An 18704-nucleotide genomic window follows, 5' to 3' on the forward strand; every position below is an offset into this window, starting at 1 on the left:
CCGACCTTGAGAAATCACCAGCAGAGTTAATAGAATCATCAACAACATGTGTTTCTTCCCTCCCTGTGGCCATGTGCCCGGGGAGGGTGGAGGGATGCAATGAAAGAAGCAGAGAAAAGGATTAGAGATGGAAAGAAACTGCATCAGGGGAGAAGGCCCAGACAAGATGCAGGGCCAGACAGCCAGTGGGATGCTTGTAGGTTATGCGGTGGCACCTGCCGCAATCTCTCCTCGTAGCCGGGCTGCGGGTTCTCCGCACGCAGCTGTATGAACAGCACAATGGGCAGCGGGGTGGGTGCCTGCCTCAGAAAGGATCTGGCCTTACTTTGCACACGAAAAATCAGTGTAAGGAAACACCCTCATGTTTATATATCAACTCTTGGGCTGTGTTCACTGAGATGTTTGTGATTTTAAAGACATCTTTCCTACACGTCAATCCCCATCTGATCTGCCGGCAGAATTTCCACGTCATCGCACAGTTACATTAGAGCAAGGTCACAGGGATTTTATTTCAGCTCTGACTGGGTCTACAAGGCCTTTGCATTCTTTTCTCAAAGAGGAATAGCTTAAAAAAAAAATTTTTTTTTAAGAGGGGAGGGAAAAGGGTCAGCATGGCTGCCAAGAACTTCTTGGTTTGGTTCCAAAGCACCGTGAACACAACTCGCTGAGGTCAAACGGGGCCCCTCCCCGCCCCCCAGGGGCTCCGTGCAGAGGAGACGGGAACCACGCCGCCTTCCTCCGCCTGCCGTGGTGGGTCCCGCTGGCCCCTCCTGCCGGAAGCTGCTGTCCGGGACCCTCTTCTCGCCGCGCCACCAGACGACAACGCTGTCCTGCGAGCCTTTCCCAACTGCAGCCGTCGGTCCTGGCTTGTCCACCTCACACACCCGTCGTCCTTGAAGGAGTTCAAAGCACCTGGTGGCTCGTTTTCCCACTGTTGCCCCACTTGAGCTCAAATGTCATGTTTTCAGGAAGAAATTTCAAGTCCCGCCATCATTTTGAACTCACCGTTTCCAAAATGGAACTTCCCGTCTTGACCTGGAACTACACTTCCGGCTGACGTCTGCATCCTTCTCAAAGGCTCCGCGGTTGCCATGGTCACCCTGACGCACATCTTAGATGCTGTTTTTGTCCCACCTCCTCCATCTCCTCTATTCTTCAGCCATCAATTCCTACCGGCCCTTTTCTCTAAATGTCTCCTCCAGCTTCTTTGTCCCCTCTGCCCCGTGCAGGGGCGGGGGCGGGGCGGGCAGCTCCCAGCTCCTCATCTCTTGACTCCCGGGCCCCCAGCTCCGCATCTGATCTCCCGTACAATGGCCGGGCTGGTCTTCCCTCCACGTCACTTCTGTATCGGGAAACCTTCAGCAGCATCAGGTGAACCCTTCGGCTGGCCCTTCCTGACTTGCAGGCAGGCATCTGGCCCTAGGCTCGCTACAAAGCACGCACTTGCTGTGCAAGCCCTGGGTTTCCGTCTCCCCACGGATGTGCTGCCTCGTGTCTGCCGCTGAGCCTTTGCGTTGCAGACCTTCCCGTGCCCGCCTGTCCTGTGCTTCCTCCGAAACGTATCTGAAATTTCTCCGTCTTCATCGCTCAGGCCCCATCACCTCTTTATCTAAAACGTACTCCTGCCTTTCTTGCCTCCCTCTCCTCCAAGCTCATGTCGGGTTTGTAATCTCTGCTGCAAAGTTATTAGAGTGATGCATTGTCTTCTAATATTTCTTAGAATTTTCAGCTTGCATGTTTCTCCCCATCCAGACTGTGCTCTCCTTGAGGGCAGGGACAGTGTCTTATATTTCTTCCTTCCAATGATCCCCTCCACCTGGTATCCTACTTGTTTTCCATGATCCCACATTCTACCTATTTTGCTTTTACCATTTTTTATTGTGTACATTTCTGTAAGCAATCCCCAAACTTTTGCAGAATAAAAAAATAATTTCTTCTGTATCTTTCATCATACCCATCCTTGTCGTAGCTAAACACAGGTGCTTTGTGAGAACCCACTCAATAAATACGGAGTTGATTTTGAGATAGAGTAGGGCACATGTGTATTAATCTCAGGCAACTAAAAAATGTATTTCAGCCCCTTAAGAATCTGAATTTAAGGGGAATCATTTAGGCCTTTTTCCCCATTCTGATTCAGCTCTGCTGTTTTTCATTATATCCCAGTACTCTGATAATGACTTGATATGACTAAAACTGAAAAGAGAGAAAAGGTAAAAACAATCAAACAAGAACAACAAAAACCTCAAAGTGTCTTCAGATGGGAGCTTAAAGAGGATAGCTGGGCTTCCCTGGTGGCACAGTGGTTGGGAATCCGCCTGCCAATGCAGGGGACACGGGTTCGAGCCCTGGTCTGGGAAGATCCCACGTGCTGTGGAGCAACTGGGCCCGTGAGCCACAACTACTGAGCCTGCGCGTCTGGAGCCTGTGCTTCACAACAAGAGAGGCCGTGATGGTGAGAGGCCCGTGCACCGCGATGAAGAGTGGCTCCCGCTCGCCGCAACTGGAGAAAGCCCTCGCACAGAAACGAAGACCCAACACAGTCCAAAATAAATAAATTTAAAGAGGATAGCTGGTAGATCATTTCTATATGAGGACACGGGTTTACGGGACATTGCTCCACACACCAAGCTCCATGAGCCCAACACCCACGCTGAGCAGGGGAAGGGCAGGGCAGGTAGAGATGCAGACACACAGAGAGACAGGGCGATAGGACAGAAATAATACAAAACAGGATTTTTTTTTTGAATTTTATTTATTTTTTATACAGCAGGTTCTTATTAGCTATCTATTTTATACATATTAGTGTATATAGGATCTTTTTTTCTTAAGGAAAGAAAAAATGCATTCTCTGGCATAAGGAACAAACAGTTCAGGATCAAAGGCTAAGACTCTGATTTTTAAAGTTTTGTGTCTGTTCTCTCATGCCTAAGCCACTGGGCAAATTTAGCCGGTGGGCAAGATCATTACAGCTCTGCTCGTGTGGCGCGTTTCCTTTGCGATGCCCTCTTCTTGGAAGCCTCACTCACTCCAGCGTGATTACAGGGGCCGAGTGATAACAGGCCAGTCCTGCGCATCTGTCTCAGTGGGTAAATAAATCACAGGCGGGATCATTTCAGCTTGGAGGGTAGAAACTCGAGCCCAGCTTTGATTTCTGCCACCACCGCCACATCACAGCAACCCCACAGTTGCTGCCCCAGAGGAACCAGCAGCGAGGTTACATGTGGACACGGCCCCCGCGCCACGTGGCCAGAGCCAAAGGGCGTGGCAGCTCGTCCCCCTCCTGGCATCTCCTCCTGGACGGGATGAAGGGCTCGTCCTCACCCCACGGCCTCGCAGGTGCCTGTGCTGTGTGGACCCCACTGCTCGAGCACCATGGGGCCCACATGATAGGGGAGCTGCTTTTAAACACCGTGTCTGTTCAACTATTCTCTGTCTGTCTTTGTTTACTGGACATGGAGGGTTTCAACAGCCATGGTGGGCTTACTGAAATGGAGCGGTTAAAGCTGGTCGCTGACCCACAGAAAGGACTCGCAGACTTGGTGGTCCTGCTGCCTGGCACCTCGTAAAACCTCAGAAGGATCCTACCCCCAGACCCTCCCTCCCCCAAACCAGGGTTCTCCATCGGAATCAGGTCCCAGCAGAAAGCTCACTACACGTGTGCAAGGGAGGGGAAGAAGGGCGGCTTACAAGCGACCCTGGGCTCGCGGGTGTTGAGAAGGAGCTGGCAGCCGGGCCTCCGTCCTCGCTTTGCATCTGCCTTTACGGGGTTTACTGAAATGTGCTCCTGGGAGATCACTGATAAGGAAATTGGCTTAACCCAAAAGGACGTTTTCGCTTTATGTCTTGTAGTGCCCTTGAGTGCTTAAAAAAAGGGAAAAGGTAATTCTATCAAGCTTTCGATTTTCGCTGGCAGAAGGAATGGGCTCGCCAGGAATGGGATGAGAAGCACGGCCTTGTTCCTGGGGGTCATTTCACAATGAATTACGGGGCTCGAATTCTGTGTTCTCTCTCTATAAACCCCAACCCCAATCTGCTGAGAATATTCATTAGCTCACAGAAGGCAGAGCCCCTGACCAACACCTTGACAGCCCAGGGAGTCACGTGTCCATCCTGCCGGCCCCTCGTGGACTCAGCATCACATCAAGACGCACTTGGAAGACATGGGCTGACCTCTGAAGACTCACCGGCCTCTGCCTGCAGAGAAGCGGCGTTCCCGCCACACAGCAAAGGCCTCAGGGGACCCCAATTCTCTTCGTGACTCGAATCTGTCACTTGGCCCAATTCTTCGATGACGAGGGAAGAAGAAACTATTACAAGAGCAAAGAAGTAATCTCTACTGCTACAGTTACGATGCGTTCACATATCTTGGGCGGATTTCGAATTCTACTTTCATTTTTTTATTTTTATTTTTTGGCCGTGCTGCGCGGCATGCGGGATCTTAGCTCCCCGACCAAGTGTCGTCAAACCCGCGCCCCCTGCGCTGGAAGCGTGGAGTCTTAACCACTGGACTGCCAGGGAAGCCCCTTGAGAGGGCTTCTAATATGATTTATCTTTAAGTCATGGGCTGGTGCCCCTGAATGAGAAGCTGGACCCAGTATAGCACGTTTCTCTGTTTTTTGGGTGATCATCTAAAAACAGATTTTTATTCTCTTCAACTGCACTATTACAGTAGCTATTGGCTACATGTGACTATTTCTATTTAAACTTAAATTAATTAAAATGCACTCAGGGGCTTCCCTGGTGGTGCAGTGGTTGAGAATCTGCCTGCCAATGCAGGGGACACGGGTTCAAGTCCTGGTCTAGGAAGATCCCACATGCTGTGGAGCAGCTAAGCCCGTGCGCCACAACTACTGAGCCTGCATTCTAGAGCCCGTGAGCCACAACTACTGAGCCTGCGCGTCTGGAGCCTGTGCTCCACAACAAGAGTGGCCGCGACAGTGAGAGGCCCATGCACCGCGATGAAGAGTGGCCCCCGCTCGCCGCAACTAGAGAAAGCCCTCGCACAGAAATGAAAAAAACCCAACACAGCCCAAAAATAAATAAATAAATTAATTAATTAATTTTTAAAAAATGCACTCAGATTAGAGATTCAGTTCCTGGGTCACGGCAGCCACACGTGGCGAGCGGCCCCCGTACCGGACAGCACGGGTATGAGACATCCCATCACTCCCCAGAGCACATGCTCTGATGGATAGCACTGCTCTAGAGAATAAACACTGATACGTTTATTTCTCCCCTACGCTCACCTATATCCCGAATCCCAAACATTTACCAGCAATCCAAAGATAACTGTACAGCTGCCTTTAGCCTCTTTCATCAACTAAGTCTTGTGAATTCAAGGCCAGCTGGTTGTGGCAGACTGATTTCCTTCCAAAGAGAGTTTTTCAGACACTCCACCTGCAAAGATGACGGAACTCCTTGAAAGGTGAACTGGAGAATCTGCAGAGAGAGCGAGCTGGAGGGACAGGGCCAGCAAAGACACTATGAATTTTACGTCTTACCTGCTCACTTTCTGCTCCGTGAGGAGGGCTTGGGTTTTTTACTGCTCCTTATCCTCTAGCCCCCGTGGCTCTGCTGAGAGGGTGTGGCACAAAGGCCCCTTGGTTCTGCAGGAAGCTACAGGAGCGTGTGGGGTCTGGGAGGTGGAATCTGCCCAGCAGAGAACCACCTCTGGTTCACCTGGACGATGAGCTCGTGTTGCACACCTGCTCCGTTTCCTGGGTGATGAGGGGGCGGGCTTCCCAACAACTCGGCCGGCGGTTTCCACACCAGGACGCACACAGTGACGGCACCAGCAGAAACCCTGCTTGGTTCACATATGCCCTCGACCAGACCCCAGTCTGGAGGCTGCACCGTGGGACTCTTCTTTGGTTGATCTTTCTGTGGCTTCGCACCATGGCGGGAGTTTCTTAGGGGTTCTGCAATCAGGATTCATACAGAGGAACCAGCAGAACCTTAGTACTGATCTAGGTATGCATACCTTCTATTTTGTAGGGACTTTTTCATGGGATCCATTGTACCATGAAACAGGCCAGCTGGTTCTCAAGTTCTCAAAGTAAAAGTCGATCCTTCATGGAAAATCAGCGTCAGGGTTACCCTGGGTTCTTCTTTTTTTTTTTTTTTAATAAATTTATTTATTTATATGTTTGTTTTTATTTTTGGCTGTGTTGGCTCTTTGTTGCTGCGCGCGGGCTTTCTCTAGTTGCGGCGAGCGGGGGCTACTCCTCGTAGCGGTGCGCAGGCTTCTCATTGTGGTGGCTTCTCTTGTTGTGGAGCACGGGCTCTAGGTGTGCGGGCTTCAGTAGTTGTGGCATGTGGGCTCAGTAGCTGTGGCTGGCGGGCTCTAGAGCGCAGGTTCAGTAGTTGTGATGCACGGACTTAGTTGCTCCGCGGCGTGTGGGGTCTTCCCGGACCAGGGCTCGAACCCGTGTCCCCTGCATTGGCAGGCGGATTCTTAACCACTGCGCCACCAGGGAAGCCCCTACCCTGGGTTCTTGAAGACAATGTGCTCTGAACACTCAGCAGTGGTGGAAACATGGGATGGCCCTTCTCTTCCTAAACGACGTTCATTTTTCCACCTGCTCCTGAACTCAGCAGTGATCATTCTCTCCAAAGCGGGTATCCCTTGCTCTCTCACTTAATTTCCAAGCTCTCATCTCCCTAAAACATTGTGGATGTCTGCTCCTCCCTTCCAAATCTGTGACCCCCACAGGTCGGGGCCTTAGGTCCTCTGTCCGTCCGAGGGGAGACTCAGACAGAGGAAGGAAGCTGGCACAGAGCCGTCTTGAACGGTGGAGGCCAGCAGCACGGCAGTTCCCTGCTCTCCTGCCAGAGACGCTGCGTCAAACACGAGCCAAGAGCCGTGCTGTGTGCATCCTTCCCCCTCCTGACGTCTCCCTAAGCGGTAGCACACTCTACCTCATCTCTGTCCTGTACCTGCGCAGCTCAGAGATGCTCCATGTCCCCACGCCACGGACTTCCCAGCGGGGATGCTTTTCGTGGTTGTGTAGCTTCCGCTGCACAGATGTCACCAGAGCCCCACCGATGGACACTTAGGGTGTTGCCGGTATTTTGCTGTGATAAACAACACTGCAATGGATAAGGTACTGGCATTTTACACTTGATGAATAAGTGCCTCCGGAAGACACATTCTTAGAATGGGTGAATGCATTTGCAATTTTGATATTTTCTAGAATGCTCTCCCTAGATGTTTTATCAAATCACATTCTCATCAGCAAAATAAGTGCTCCTAACTTCTAATTTTTAAAATTTATTATTATTTTATTTATTTATTTTCTTTTTTTTGGCTGTGTTGGGTCTTAGTTGTGGCACACAGGATCTTCGTTGAGGCACACAGGATCTTTCATTGCGGCGAGGGGGCTTCTCTCTAGTGGCGGTGGGCAGGTTTTCTCTTCTCTAGTGGCGCACAGGCTGCGGGGCATGTGGGCTCTGTAGTTGGCGGCATGCGGGCTCTCTCATTGAGGCACGCAGGCTTAGTTGCCCTGCGGCATGTGGGATCTTAGTTCCCCGACCAGGAATCGAACCCATGTCCCCTGCATTGGAAGGCAGATTCCCTTTCTAATTTTTTTTAAAGTTTCCAACTTTATAGGTGAAAAATATTTCATAGTTATTAAGTGCACCTACATTAGAAATATGGTAGCACACCTTTTAATATATTGGCATTTCTTTTTTGAGGAACTGCCAGTTAATACTGGCATCAGGTTGGTGTGGGTGAGAGACCAGACTACAGTCAAGGGGTTTATTCTCACACAGATCATGTCTGGAGACGAGTAGTTCAGAAGGCACGAAGCCTGCAAGGTTATCAGGGTCTCAAGCTCCTCGTTTCTTTCCCCCCGTCATATTAAAATGTGGCTTCCGTCTTAAAGGTCACCTAGGCTCAAGATAGCTGCTGGAGTACCAGCTAACATGTCTACACTGCAGGCTACAAGAAGGAAAAAGAAAACGGCCACAGGGTGTGTGCCTCCTCCCTTTTAAGAAGCCTCACAGAAGCCCCCTTTGACACTTAGCTTCTGTTTCAGCAACAACTGAGTACCGTGGCTGTGTCTGATGGAAACTGGAAAATGGGGCTTTTAAACTGAGGGCGTTGCCCGGGAATCAGTTAATAAGGGAGAAGAGGGCACTGGGTATTGGGAGGGCACTGGCAGTTTCTGTCCCATATTCTTGGTCAGTTTTACTTTTGGGTTTTCATTCTTACTCTTATTGAGTCCCAGGAGCTCTTTATATATGAAGGAAATTCTCCTTGCCTGTCACAGGAGTTACAAAATTTTTTTCTATTATTTTCTTTTGACTTTGATTAAGGTCTTTTGTCATGTAGGTATTTTTTCTGTAGTTGAAGGTATCCATGTTTTCTTCTGTATGGCTTCTGGTTTTTGAGTCACATATAGGAAGGTCTCTCCTGGTTTCTTCTGGGACTTTTACAAAGGTCTCATACCCGGAAAGATTCAACTCAAGGTCAAAGCCTTCTGGAACCGAATTTCCTCTCTAAGTTGTGGGCCATAGCAGTGGCAGCTGGCTCACTGACCACTCTGCTACCTCTGGAGACTTAAGGACATCACTCAAGTAGTCTGACCTGTAACCATAGTATGGTGACTCGAAGACCACTGCCACATGCAGGTCTTTCCATCAAGGTTCCTGGGGTCTGGGTGGCTGCAGAGCAACAAGAATTTGCATCCAGTGAGATCAAGGTGCTGTTTAGGATGGAAATTTAAATAGCCAAGTCAGAAAGTTATTACAAGTTATTCACAGAAAGACAAGAGAAATGAGAGAAACATTCCTCTGTAAAAGAGGGAGGGTATTTTAAGGCATTCATAGTTCACACAGGCCACCCCACCAGCTCCTTCTGGTCTCTGGTGACAATCACTTACCACCAAGAACAGAGCCGGGCGTTCATAGGAGTCAGGGAAGGGCAAGCCTGTGCTCAGCTGGACACGGCGAGTCTCGTGTGACACCCCCTCCGTTACTGCGGTTGGTTGGCACATTCTTTTTCTCGGAAAAAAGCAATTCGAATAGGATGCTACCTCGATAAGAACATAGCTTAATTGGTTCAAAACAATTTTTAAAAATTTCACATGGATACACACAACAAGTTGTACAACTTAGTCTAACATCTACTAAAAGCGCTTTCCCAACTTGAATCCTAATGTTGTATAGAGCTCTGGATTGAAATGTTCACCTGAGCTTCTGGAGGCATGAAAACACTGTCCTGTTCTCATTAGGAATAGAAAATTACATGCACCGCAGTTGGAAACCACCACCTTAACTTGTTCTTTCTAAATCCGATTAGACCCAGCAAAGGCTCGTGCATACACCCCAGGAGAGTGTAGTGAAATATCTGAAAGCAGAGGTGAAAACGGTGCACATGTTAAAATAGTGCTTTTCAAGACAGGGAAATGGCCTCCTCCTCCTCACCTTCGCCCAGTAGGGAGACAGAGTAGAAACAGGGGGAAACTAAATGATCACCGACTTGCCCAGGTGGTTACAAAGGTAGCTTTCGGCAAAAGCTCTCATACAACCTACAACTCCTGATTCTTAATTCTGACAATTTGATAGCAACTAAAAGTTAAATTAGGAAAATACTTTTTTAACCCGATAGACGCAGTCTTTTTAAACTTACGACTTGCTGGCTTTCCATGGGGGTTAAAATCACAGTGAGTGTGAAGATGATGTGCCCACGCCTTGCGAGACCTGCAGGCTACCGCACGGCTGGTTTAGGTCTGGTACTCCCTTCTGTGGCCGAGAAGAAACTTCCAGAGTCACCGGACGGTTTAGCCACCGTGAAGGGGGAAAGGGGAGCAGACGAGTCACCCAGCCCCTGGTTGAGATTCCGCACGTTCTCTTTTAAGAAGACTGTAAACTCTCCGGGGAAACCTTATTAACAAATAAGGTTTGTTGGCTGGAGAGGTTAACTGCATCATAACGACCAAATTGATTATTGTAGATGCCGTCTGTCTGAGGAAGATGCAAAGAATTTTTATGAAGTAGAAACTATGCCATGTTTAAAACAAAAAAAAGAAAAACTTTAAGGATGGACACAATGGACGCATAAAGGCTGAACATCAAATTTTAATCTTGAACCTTTTCTCCAGTCTTCAAATTATTAACATGAAAAGGAACAATAAATTGCAATTTTATCATTACCTTAATCGCCGTGTAACAAGCCCTTGTTACAAAATCTCCATCTACTGTGCCCAAAAAAACCAACAGAAAACCCATACATTATTTTATCTAAGTGATCTATTAACAGATGAAATTTTAACCAACTTCATACCAGGAAACTATTAACAGAGGTACTTCAATCACATAGCTTAAGATATGGAGAAAAGACAGGTAAAAAAATGATCTTATCCTGTAGTAGTAGTCTTCTTACTTTTAAAATTTTTATAAAATACACTAATTTCCCAAAATAAAGAATATTATGACACATTGGTGTCAACTTACACAGATGAAAGCTGACGGCAGCTTTGTTTCTAGCTAAATTTCATTTCACCAAAACTTTATATATTACATGAATATCCCAGTAAAGTATTTTTTTAAAAAATTCAATACACAGGAACATAATGTACAGTGTCTTATAAAAAAAAATGGTTAATTTAGGAATGATTTCATTTCAACCACATAATATATCTCTTTAAGACCATGAAACCGCTTGCTACTGTGAGAAGACTCACAGTCTACATTTTGATTCCCCAGCTATAATTCTTAAAAGTAAAAAACGAAAAAGGCTTTTGCGTCTGCTTTTTCATGAGAAAACCGTGGCCATGGTCTCTGACGTCGCCAAGCCCAATTCCCTGGTTCTGTCTGGAGGGCAGCCCTGACCCAGGCCGCGCGGCCAGACAGGGTGGAGGTGGGCCGTCAGGGCCGGGCTGCAGGATGCAGGCCCTGCCCACCTGCACCCACCAGCCTGCAAGCGGGGGCGCCGCCCGGAGGCCCCGCCTGCAGCCACCTGGAGGGACGGGGAGCCCGGGTCACAGCCGGGGAGGGCCTGGTTTGGGGCAGAGGGGGGGCTGCCCGGTCCAGCCCAGGCGGGTGGGCATCGCCCGTGGCCTCTGTGCGGGGGGTCCACCCCCGAGGGGGCGGGGGGTGTGGGAAGAGCCACACGGACGCCTGGGCCGCCTCGCAGGGTCCCTCCTGCATGATCGCACAGGCAGGTGCCCAGGGTGACAGCGCGATGACATTCAGAGCCATCCTCAGACAGGTGGCAACCTCGGTTCTTCAACTTCCAGCCACCGAGCTGAGCCGCTTCTGTTAGGAAACTAAACCTATTTCTGAACACATGCTGTCCAAGGGCTGTGCTTTATTCTTCCTTATTCTAGGGAATCAGAGACGTTCAAGGTTAAACTGAGGACTCGGTCTTGGAGGGATTCCCGACCCAACCGGAGAGACAGGCTCCTGCCTCGCGACCCCGGGGTCCCTCAGCGACACGGATTCACCTGTGTGTCCTGCTTTCCCAAAGAGACAACCAAACCCGAGGACGGGCAGCTCTGACTCAAAGAAGCCGAGGTGAAGCCCAGGGGGGCAGGGGCTGCATCCGCAACAAGGACACACTCTTGCTCCCGACAGGGGATCATTCAGCTTCTCCTTGGCTATCATTTCATAAATTAATAATTTCTTAAAATCATAATCCAAAGAATTTATCTATTACAAGAAAAATTCAAGTTTAAAAAAGCAAATAAATTAGTTAAGCCTTGTAAACAGTTGTCCGTCTCAGCTAGATATCTTTTTAGAAAAGGTTCCTCTGTGGAGTGAATCAGACAGGACCAGGCACATGGCACGCACCCTGGTCCCGCCGCCCCGGGTCCCTGTGGGCCTTGTGATGGATGCGGTGATAGGCGAGGTCCAGCCCCCGGCGGCTCCTCAGATGTTTTCCACGAAGCTCCCGGGGAAGAGGCCCGTCTTCCCGTTCCGCTGCAGCGTGCCCTTGAACCAGCCGTCCTCCCGCTTCCTGTGCACAAACACGATGTCGCCCTCCTTGAGTTCCAGTTCTGCCTCACTCTGCGGGGGGTAGGAAACCACCACCCGGTGCCTGCAAGAGAGGGCGGAGTGGGGGAGAAAGAGATGGAGTGGGAGAGAGAGAGAGAGATGTGGGGAGAGATGGGGGGAAGAGAGAGAGAGATGGGGAGAGAGATGGAGGGAGAGAGATGGGGGAGAGAGAGAGATGTGGGGAGAGATGGGGGGAAGAGAGAGAGAGATGGGGAGAGAGATGGGGGGAGAGAGAGAGATGGGGGAAAGATGGGGGGAAGAGAGAGATGGGGGAAGAGAGAGAGATGGGGGAGAGAGAGAGAGATGGGGAGAGAGATGGGGGAGAGAGAGAGAGATGGGGGAGAGAGAGATGGGGGAGAGATTGGGGAGAGAGAGAGAGATGGGGAGAGAGATGGGGGGAGAGAGAGAGATGGGGGAGAGAGAGAGATGGGGGGAGAGATGGGGGGAAGAGAGAGAGAGATGGGGAGAGAGATGGGGGGAGAGAGAGATGGGGGAGAGAGAGAGATGTGGGGAGAGATGGGGGGAAGAGAGAGATGGGGGGAGAGATGGGGGGAGAGAGAGATGGGGGAGAGAGAGAGATGTGGGGAGAGATGGGGGGAAGAGAGAGATGGGGGGAGAGATGGGGAGGAGAGAGAGATGGGGAGAGAGATGGGGGGAAGAGAGAGAGAGATGGGGGAGAGATGGGGGAAGAGATAGAGATGGGGGAGAGATGGGGGAAGAGATAGAGATGGGGGAGAGATGGGGAGGAGAGAGAGATGTGGGGAGAGATGGGGGAAGAGAGAGAGAGATGGGGGAGAGAGAGAGATGGGGGAGAGATGGGGGGAGAGAGAGAGATGTGGGGAGAGATGAGGGAAGAGAGAGAGAGATGGGGAGAGAGATGGGGGAAAGAGAGAGATGGGGGAGAGAGAGAGATGGGGGGAGAGAGAGAGAGATGGGGGAGAGATGGGGGGAGAGAGAGAGAAATGGGGGAGAGAGAGAGAGATGGGGAGAGAGATGGGGGGGAGAGAGAGAGAGATGGGGAGAGAGATGGGGGAGAGAGAGAGATGGGGGAGAGATGGGGGAAGAGATAGAGATGGAGGAGAGATGGGGGAAGAGAGAGAGATGGGGGAAGAGATGGGGGAAGAGAGAGATGGAGAGATGGGGAGAGAGGGAGAGATGGGGGAAGAGACAGAGATGGGGGAGAGATGGGGGAGGAGAGAGAGATGGGGGAGAGATGGGGAGGAGAGAGAGATGGGGGGAGAGAGAGATGTGGGGAGAGATGTGGGGAGAGATGGGGGAAGAGAGAGAGAGATGGGGAGAGAGATGGGGGGAGAGAGAGAGATGGGGGAGAGATGGGGGGAAGAGAGAGATGGGGGAAGAGAGAGATGTGGGGAGAGATGGGGGGAAGAGAGAGAGATGGGGGAGAGATGGAGGGGAGAGAGAGAGAGATGGGGGAGAGAGAGATGGGGGAGAGATGGGGGAGAGAGAGAGATGGGGGGAGAGAGAGAGAGATGGGGGAGAGAGAGAGAGAGATGGGGGGAAAGAGAGAGAGAGAGATGGGGGGAGAGGGGAGAAGGAGGGAGGGGAAGCAGGAAGGAGGAGGGGGGGAGAGACAGAGTGGGCTTAGTCACAGCTGCTCGGAGTTGGGCAAAGCCAGTGCACGCGCCTGAGACGCTGACAGAACAGGACGGAGCACAAGTTTGCCTATAATGTTGGTAAAATGACTCAAAATGCCACCGTCCCCTGTTGAGTAGAGACTTGGCATGAACAATGTTTGGGTGTGCATAACGGTCCACAACTGACCAGGGGCTGACTAAGGAAATCCTGCCCTAAACACCCCAATTCTCCCTGGGGCAAGTTGTCCCAAGGTCCACACAGGGTGGGGAGGACCGAGACCACCAGTTCAATCCACCACCACCAGCAAGGAGGCCGGCATCCAGAACTCAGTTGGTCTGACATCTGTGTCCATTTCTCCACTGGTTCTCAACTCAGGTATCAGTGGGAAAAGATGTAATTATTACTGAAAGATTCCAGAAGCCTTGCTGGTTTAAGGTCATCTACCCCCTGCTTCCATGCTTCTTCGTTTCCTTCTGCAAAATTATGGTTAGGAGCCAGGGAAGCCAGAGGGAGGTGAGCTGCCTTACACACTGTGCGTGCTCCCCGCCCGCTCCAACAGAGTCCTGTGACAATGACGGCCTCTCGGTCCTGAGGTGGGGTCCTAACGGGCGTGCGGCTGCCACCCGGCTGTCTCCCGGGAAACCAGTCCCACACTGTCAGCTGACGCATCACCCTGTGGACAGGACTACATGCCGGTAACAGACGTCTCTTCCCATAAGCCAGCGGGACCACCTTGAAAGGCGTCTTCCAGCCCCAGTCAAACCTTTACACAACTGCAGCTCAGGCTGACATCTGGACACTCATCCTAACAAATAGCCTAAGCCAGAATCACCCACGTAAGCTATTCCCAAATTTTCAACCCACAGAACTATGAAATAATACATATTTACAGTTATTTTAAGCCACTGAGTTTTGGAGGTAATGTGTTATACAGCAAAAGATAACTAATAAAAAATCTCTCCCTGTCTCATGCTAATTAGTCTTCAGCTACAAAAGTGGTTGAGTTTCTACTCTCATTTGGGTCTCGAAGTCAGAGAATGAATTTATAGCCTCACAGGAATTACTCTTAACAGCAAGTAGAGAACGTCATGGGTGAAAAGTTGGTCATCAGAACCCATTCTACAGAACCGCCCCAAACTCAGGAAAGCCATCTGGGCCCAGTCCTTTCGGAAGACTGCGAGTTTCACCAGCCTCCATTCCATAAAAACCAGAATCCACTCATGTGAAGACCTGAGCAACAGCCCCAGGCTATGACTCTATTAAAAAAGGCATCTCTGCAAAGGCCCAGGGGCCACCCCCCCAATTCCCGAGCAATCCTGGGCTCAGGAGCCAAACTATCCTCCAGGCTCTGGACCAGAAGCATGGCACGGAGGCTGCCTGATTATCTCCAAGAAAGGTCCAGAGAACTGAAACACGAGTACTGACAGGTTTTAATCAAGCTTGGAGGAGGGGGGGGGAGGCCTGGCCTCGTGGGAGAAGTGGGCCTGGGGGTCCACGCAGCCCTTGGGGCCATTCAGAGCAGCTTCACTGTGGCGGCCATCGCCGCTCAGGCCTCGGTTTTCTCATCTGTGGAGTAGGACTGCAGGGGCCGGAGCAGGTAGCGTCAGGTGATGTGTGGAGAACACAGGCGGGACGCACCCAGGAAGGTGTCTGTCACAGAGCTGACAGCCCAAGTGCCAGCCCCCAGCACGATCGTGTGGCTCAGGCTACAGCGGGCGGGGGCCTGGCTCTTCAAGGAGGTGACCGACAGCCGCCTCTACCCGGGAACGACTCAGACCACACCCTGAAGGAGAACGTCCTCACAACACACTGACAAACTTTAGAACGACAGAGTTAGGGCTCTGGAACCCCTTCTCTGACAGCTTCCCAGTGTGGACTAATCTGAAGGAAGGACTCCAGATGAGAAGACTTCTCAACTCCGATGCCAACAGGCTGAAGGTCCACGTAAACACGCATGCTGCCGGGACCTCCCTGGCGGCCCAGTGGTTAAGACTCTGCCCTTCCAATGCAGGGGACGCGGGTTCGATCCCTGGTCGGGGAACTAAGATCCCACACGCCGCGGAGCAACTCAGCCCGCGCGCCACCACCACTGAGCTTGTGTGCTCTGGAGCTCTGGGACCCGCGCAGCACAACGAGAGGAGCCTGCATAACACAAGGAAGAGCTCGTGTGCCGCAACTAAGACCCGATGCAGCCAAGTAAATAAATAAATAAATAAATATTTAAAATTAAAAAAAAAAAAAATCCATGCTGCCACTTGGGGCACGTTGAAATTTGAGCAAAGCTTTATAATTATGGAAAGAAGCGTACAAGTGACTCAAATCATATTCACAGTAGCTCTCTGATGAAATGTATCCCCACCGGGTCCTCTGCCAGCTGCCTTACAGGTGAAATGGAACAAAAACATTTCTTGAAAAAAGTGAATAGTTTTAATATTTGCATTTTAAAAACTGTACTAAACCAATTTTGTCAAACATTTTCTGAACTAGAACTGCTGCTAGGCTAAGACCACCATCTTCCTGTCGAGCCCCCAGGGCAGTGGATGTTCACCGCTAAGTGACGGGCCTCCAGGGCGGATATGAGTGGGAACTTCCACCTGGGGCTGTAGGGAGACCAGCCGGTGCAGCAGAGACTCTGCTGGGAGGCTGGATTTGGCCTCCAGGGGGTCTGCACCAGCTTTCCAATGCAGACGCTCAAGGCCAACAATGGGCCCAGCCGGCCACCGGCTCAGGTGCGGAGGAGCTTTGCCAAGTGGATGTTCGGCAACCCCCGGCAGACGTGAGCACAGCCGCCGGGCCCCTGGGTGATGCTGGGCTTGATCTGAGCCTCAGGGGCCAGACTTCCTTCCCATGACCGCCACAGGACCTGGGGTCCACCTCCAAGTCTGCACTCCGGCCACGCCGCTGTGTCCCCTCCCACCTGACCAAACAACCTGCCTGTCCTCCCGCCTCACATCTCCCGTCCCCATTCCATTTTGCAAAGAACCGAAATACTAACTTTAACTGCCAGCTCTATTTGTAGCTATTTCTGGCTCAAAACTCCTTACGGCTTCCCAGCGCCTCTGAGTTAGGTTATTCCCCAGCCTGGTGTGTGAAGCCCTCAGTGACCAGCCTCAATCTCTCTTTATAGCTACAGCTACTATTATCCCCACAAATGTGCCAAGCACGCCTCCACACGGGGACACTCCCCCAGGCGTGGCCTCTCTCCCCACCCCATGTCTTGGCTCACGTGGTCCCCTGGGGACTCTCTCAGACAACCTCCGTGCCGGCCCACGCCTGACTGGCCTCTCAAAGCCTGGCTCCCACCTGCCCCGCGGCTGCAGGTAACTTCACACCTGACCAGATTCCAGAAGCTTCGGCACTTAGCACAGTCTACACTGCATCACCACCAGCTGCATCCCTGCCTCATTCATTCGGCCAGAACATGAGCTGCTTCAGGGGCGAAGTGATGGTAAGCTCACCGTATGCGCCTCACACCACCGAGCACAGTACATACATATGGTCATTCTTAATAAGCATGCCGAATGACAAAAATAAAAGTCCTGATCGTACAGGAAAACTACATTTTAAATGGACAGAGCTCCTCAAAAAGGAATGAAATTCTGACAGACACAAGTTACAACGTGGATGAACCTTAAAAACATCATGCTAAGTGAAATAAGCCACACACAAAAGAACAAATATACAATTTCACTTATGAGGTTTGCACAACAAACTCATACAGTCAGAAAGCAGAATGAGGGTTGTCAGGGGCTGAGAGAGGAGGGAACGGGGAGTTAGTGTTGAATGGGATGATGAAAAAGCTCTAGAAATGGACAGTGGTGATGGTTATACAACAGTGTGAAGGTACTTAATGCTACTGAACTGTACACTTGGAAAAAATGGTAAATTTTAATGGTATTTGATTACAATTTAAAAATTAAGTGAATTTAAAAATTAATGGAAAGATGAAAGAAAGCAAAGAAAGAAAGAAGAAGGAAGGAAGGGAGGGAGGAACAGAGAGAGGGAAAGGGAAAGAGAGAGAGAGAGAAAGCGAGAGAGAAAGCAAGAGAGAGAGAAAGCAAGAAAGGAAGCGAGAAAGAGGAAAAACCACCCAAAGCTGCGCGGTGCTTGGCCGCTGGGATGCATCTCCTACCCCCTCTGGACAGAGCCCTGGGGTCACTGTGGGACGTACAGAGTGGCTCACAGACCTGGCCCTAAATTGGCCTCGGCCTCTTGCTGGCTGTGTGACGCTAAATGAATTTTTGGTGATAATGACCAGGGTGGAATTTGAGAAAAAGACGCTTGCTGTATAAAGAAGCTTCACTGACATCCCAAGGGCAGTCTTCCCGCTCTGGGCTAAGGTATTCTGGCTTCTGACTAGATGAGCACTTGCAGTCTTTTATTAGCACGAATTTTCTATTTCCTTAATTTTTCTGGTCTCTCTCATGTTCTCTGTAGTTTGTGCATTTTTGTTTCTAACCTCTCCTGGTTTAGCCCAAATTGCACCCCCTGTGACCCTGGGAAGCACCCTGTCCAGCTCCCTGGCCTGGGGGTGCCCTTCACTGCTTTCTGCCAGTTGCGACAGCAAACTGCTATCCAATTAAGTACTTCACTGGCAAAACCAAACTCACTCGCTTTGTAGTTTGCTTGAAGTCCGAGTGAATTATGTCCATTGCTTCACCCAGTGGGTTCACTGTCACGGGCTCAAATTAATCATGCTGTTTAAGCCCGACCGCCTTTCTGTAAATCTCTCTCTATCCAATTTGTATGTTTCCAAGAATTCTAGCATAATCCCTCATCAAAGATCAGAGGTTCTTTGCCAATTTAGCAGATGGGCTTATAGGTATGTGGTTATCAGTTTAATTCCTAAACTTAAAAATATACAGAGATGACTTGCTGTGTCTCCTTAAGCCCTTTATCTGTAATTTTTTTTTTAGTAGGAAAAAAAACTGTCACATGCCCTTTCTTTTATTTGCCATCCCTTCTGAAATATTTCATTTCTACTTTCTCTTTGCAATTTCCTAATTATTTTTTTCCCAGTCCCTCCAAAATAGAGCCTAAAACATCTGTTCTGTTATTTCCACTGTCATCAATTCTATTCTGCCTCCAGGATATAACATTTCTTGCTT

General features: G+C 50.2%; 2 protein-coding genes across 9 annotated transcripts in view; both read right to left on the reverse strand.

The window, feature by feature from the left end:
* Positions 1-9980, reverse strand: part of LOC309633367 (uncharacterized protein) — a 68540-nt gene extending 58560 nt beyond the window's left edge. For all 3 annotated transcript variants that reach the window (XM_082402159.1, XM_082402161.1, XM_082402160.1), the window contains exon 1: positions 8886-9980. In XM_082402159.1, coding sequence (XP_082258285.1) covers positions 8886-8999 — 114 coding nt within the window. In that variant the 5' untranslated portion in view covers positions 9000-9980. The remainder of the gene's footprint in view (positions 1-8885) is intronic.
* Positions 9981-10065: 85 nt separating this feature from the next.
* SH3RF1 (SH3 domain containing ring finger 1) overlaps positions 10066-18704 on the reverse strand; it is a 164243-nt gene continuing 155604 nt past the window's right edge. For all 6 annotated transcript variants that reach the window (XM_082402111.1, XM_082402110.1, XM_082402113.1 and 3 more), the window contains exon 12: positions 10066-12043. In XM_082402111.1, coding sequence (XP_082258237.1) covers positions 11875-12043 — 169 coding nt within the window. In that variant the 3' untranslated portion in view covers positions 10066-11874. The remainder of the gene's footprint in view (positions 12044-18704) is intronic.

The sequence above is a fragment of the Balaenoptera borealis genome (assembly GCF_965194805.1).
Source record: "Balaenoptera borealis genome assembly, chromosome: 8".
Classification (NCBI taxonomy): Eukaryota; Metazoa; Chordata; class Mammalia; order Artiodactyla; family Balaenopteridae; genus Balaenoptera; species Balaenoptera borealis.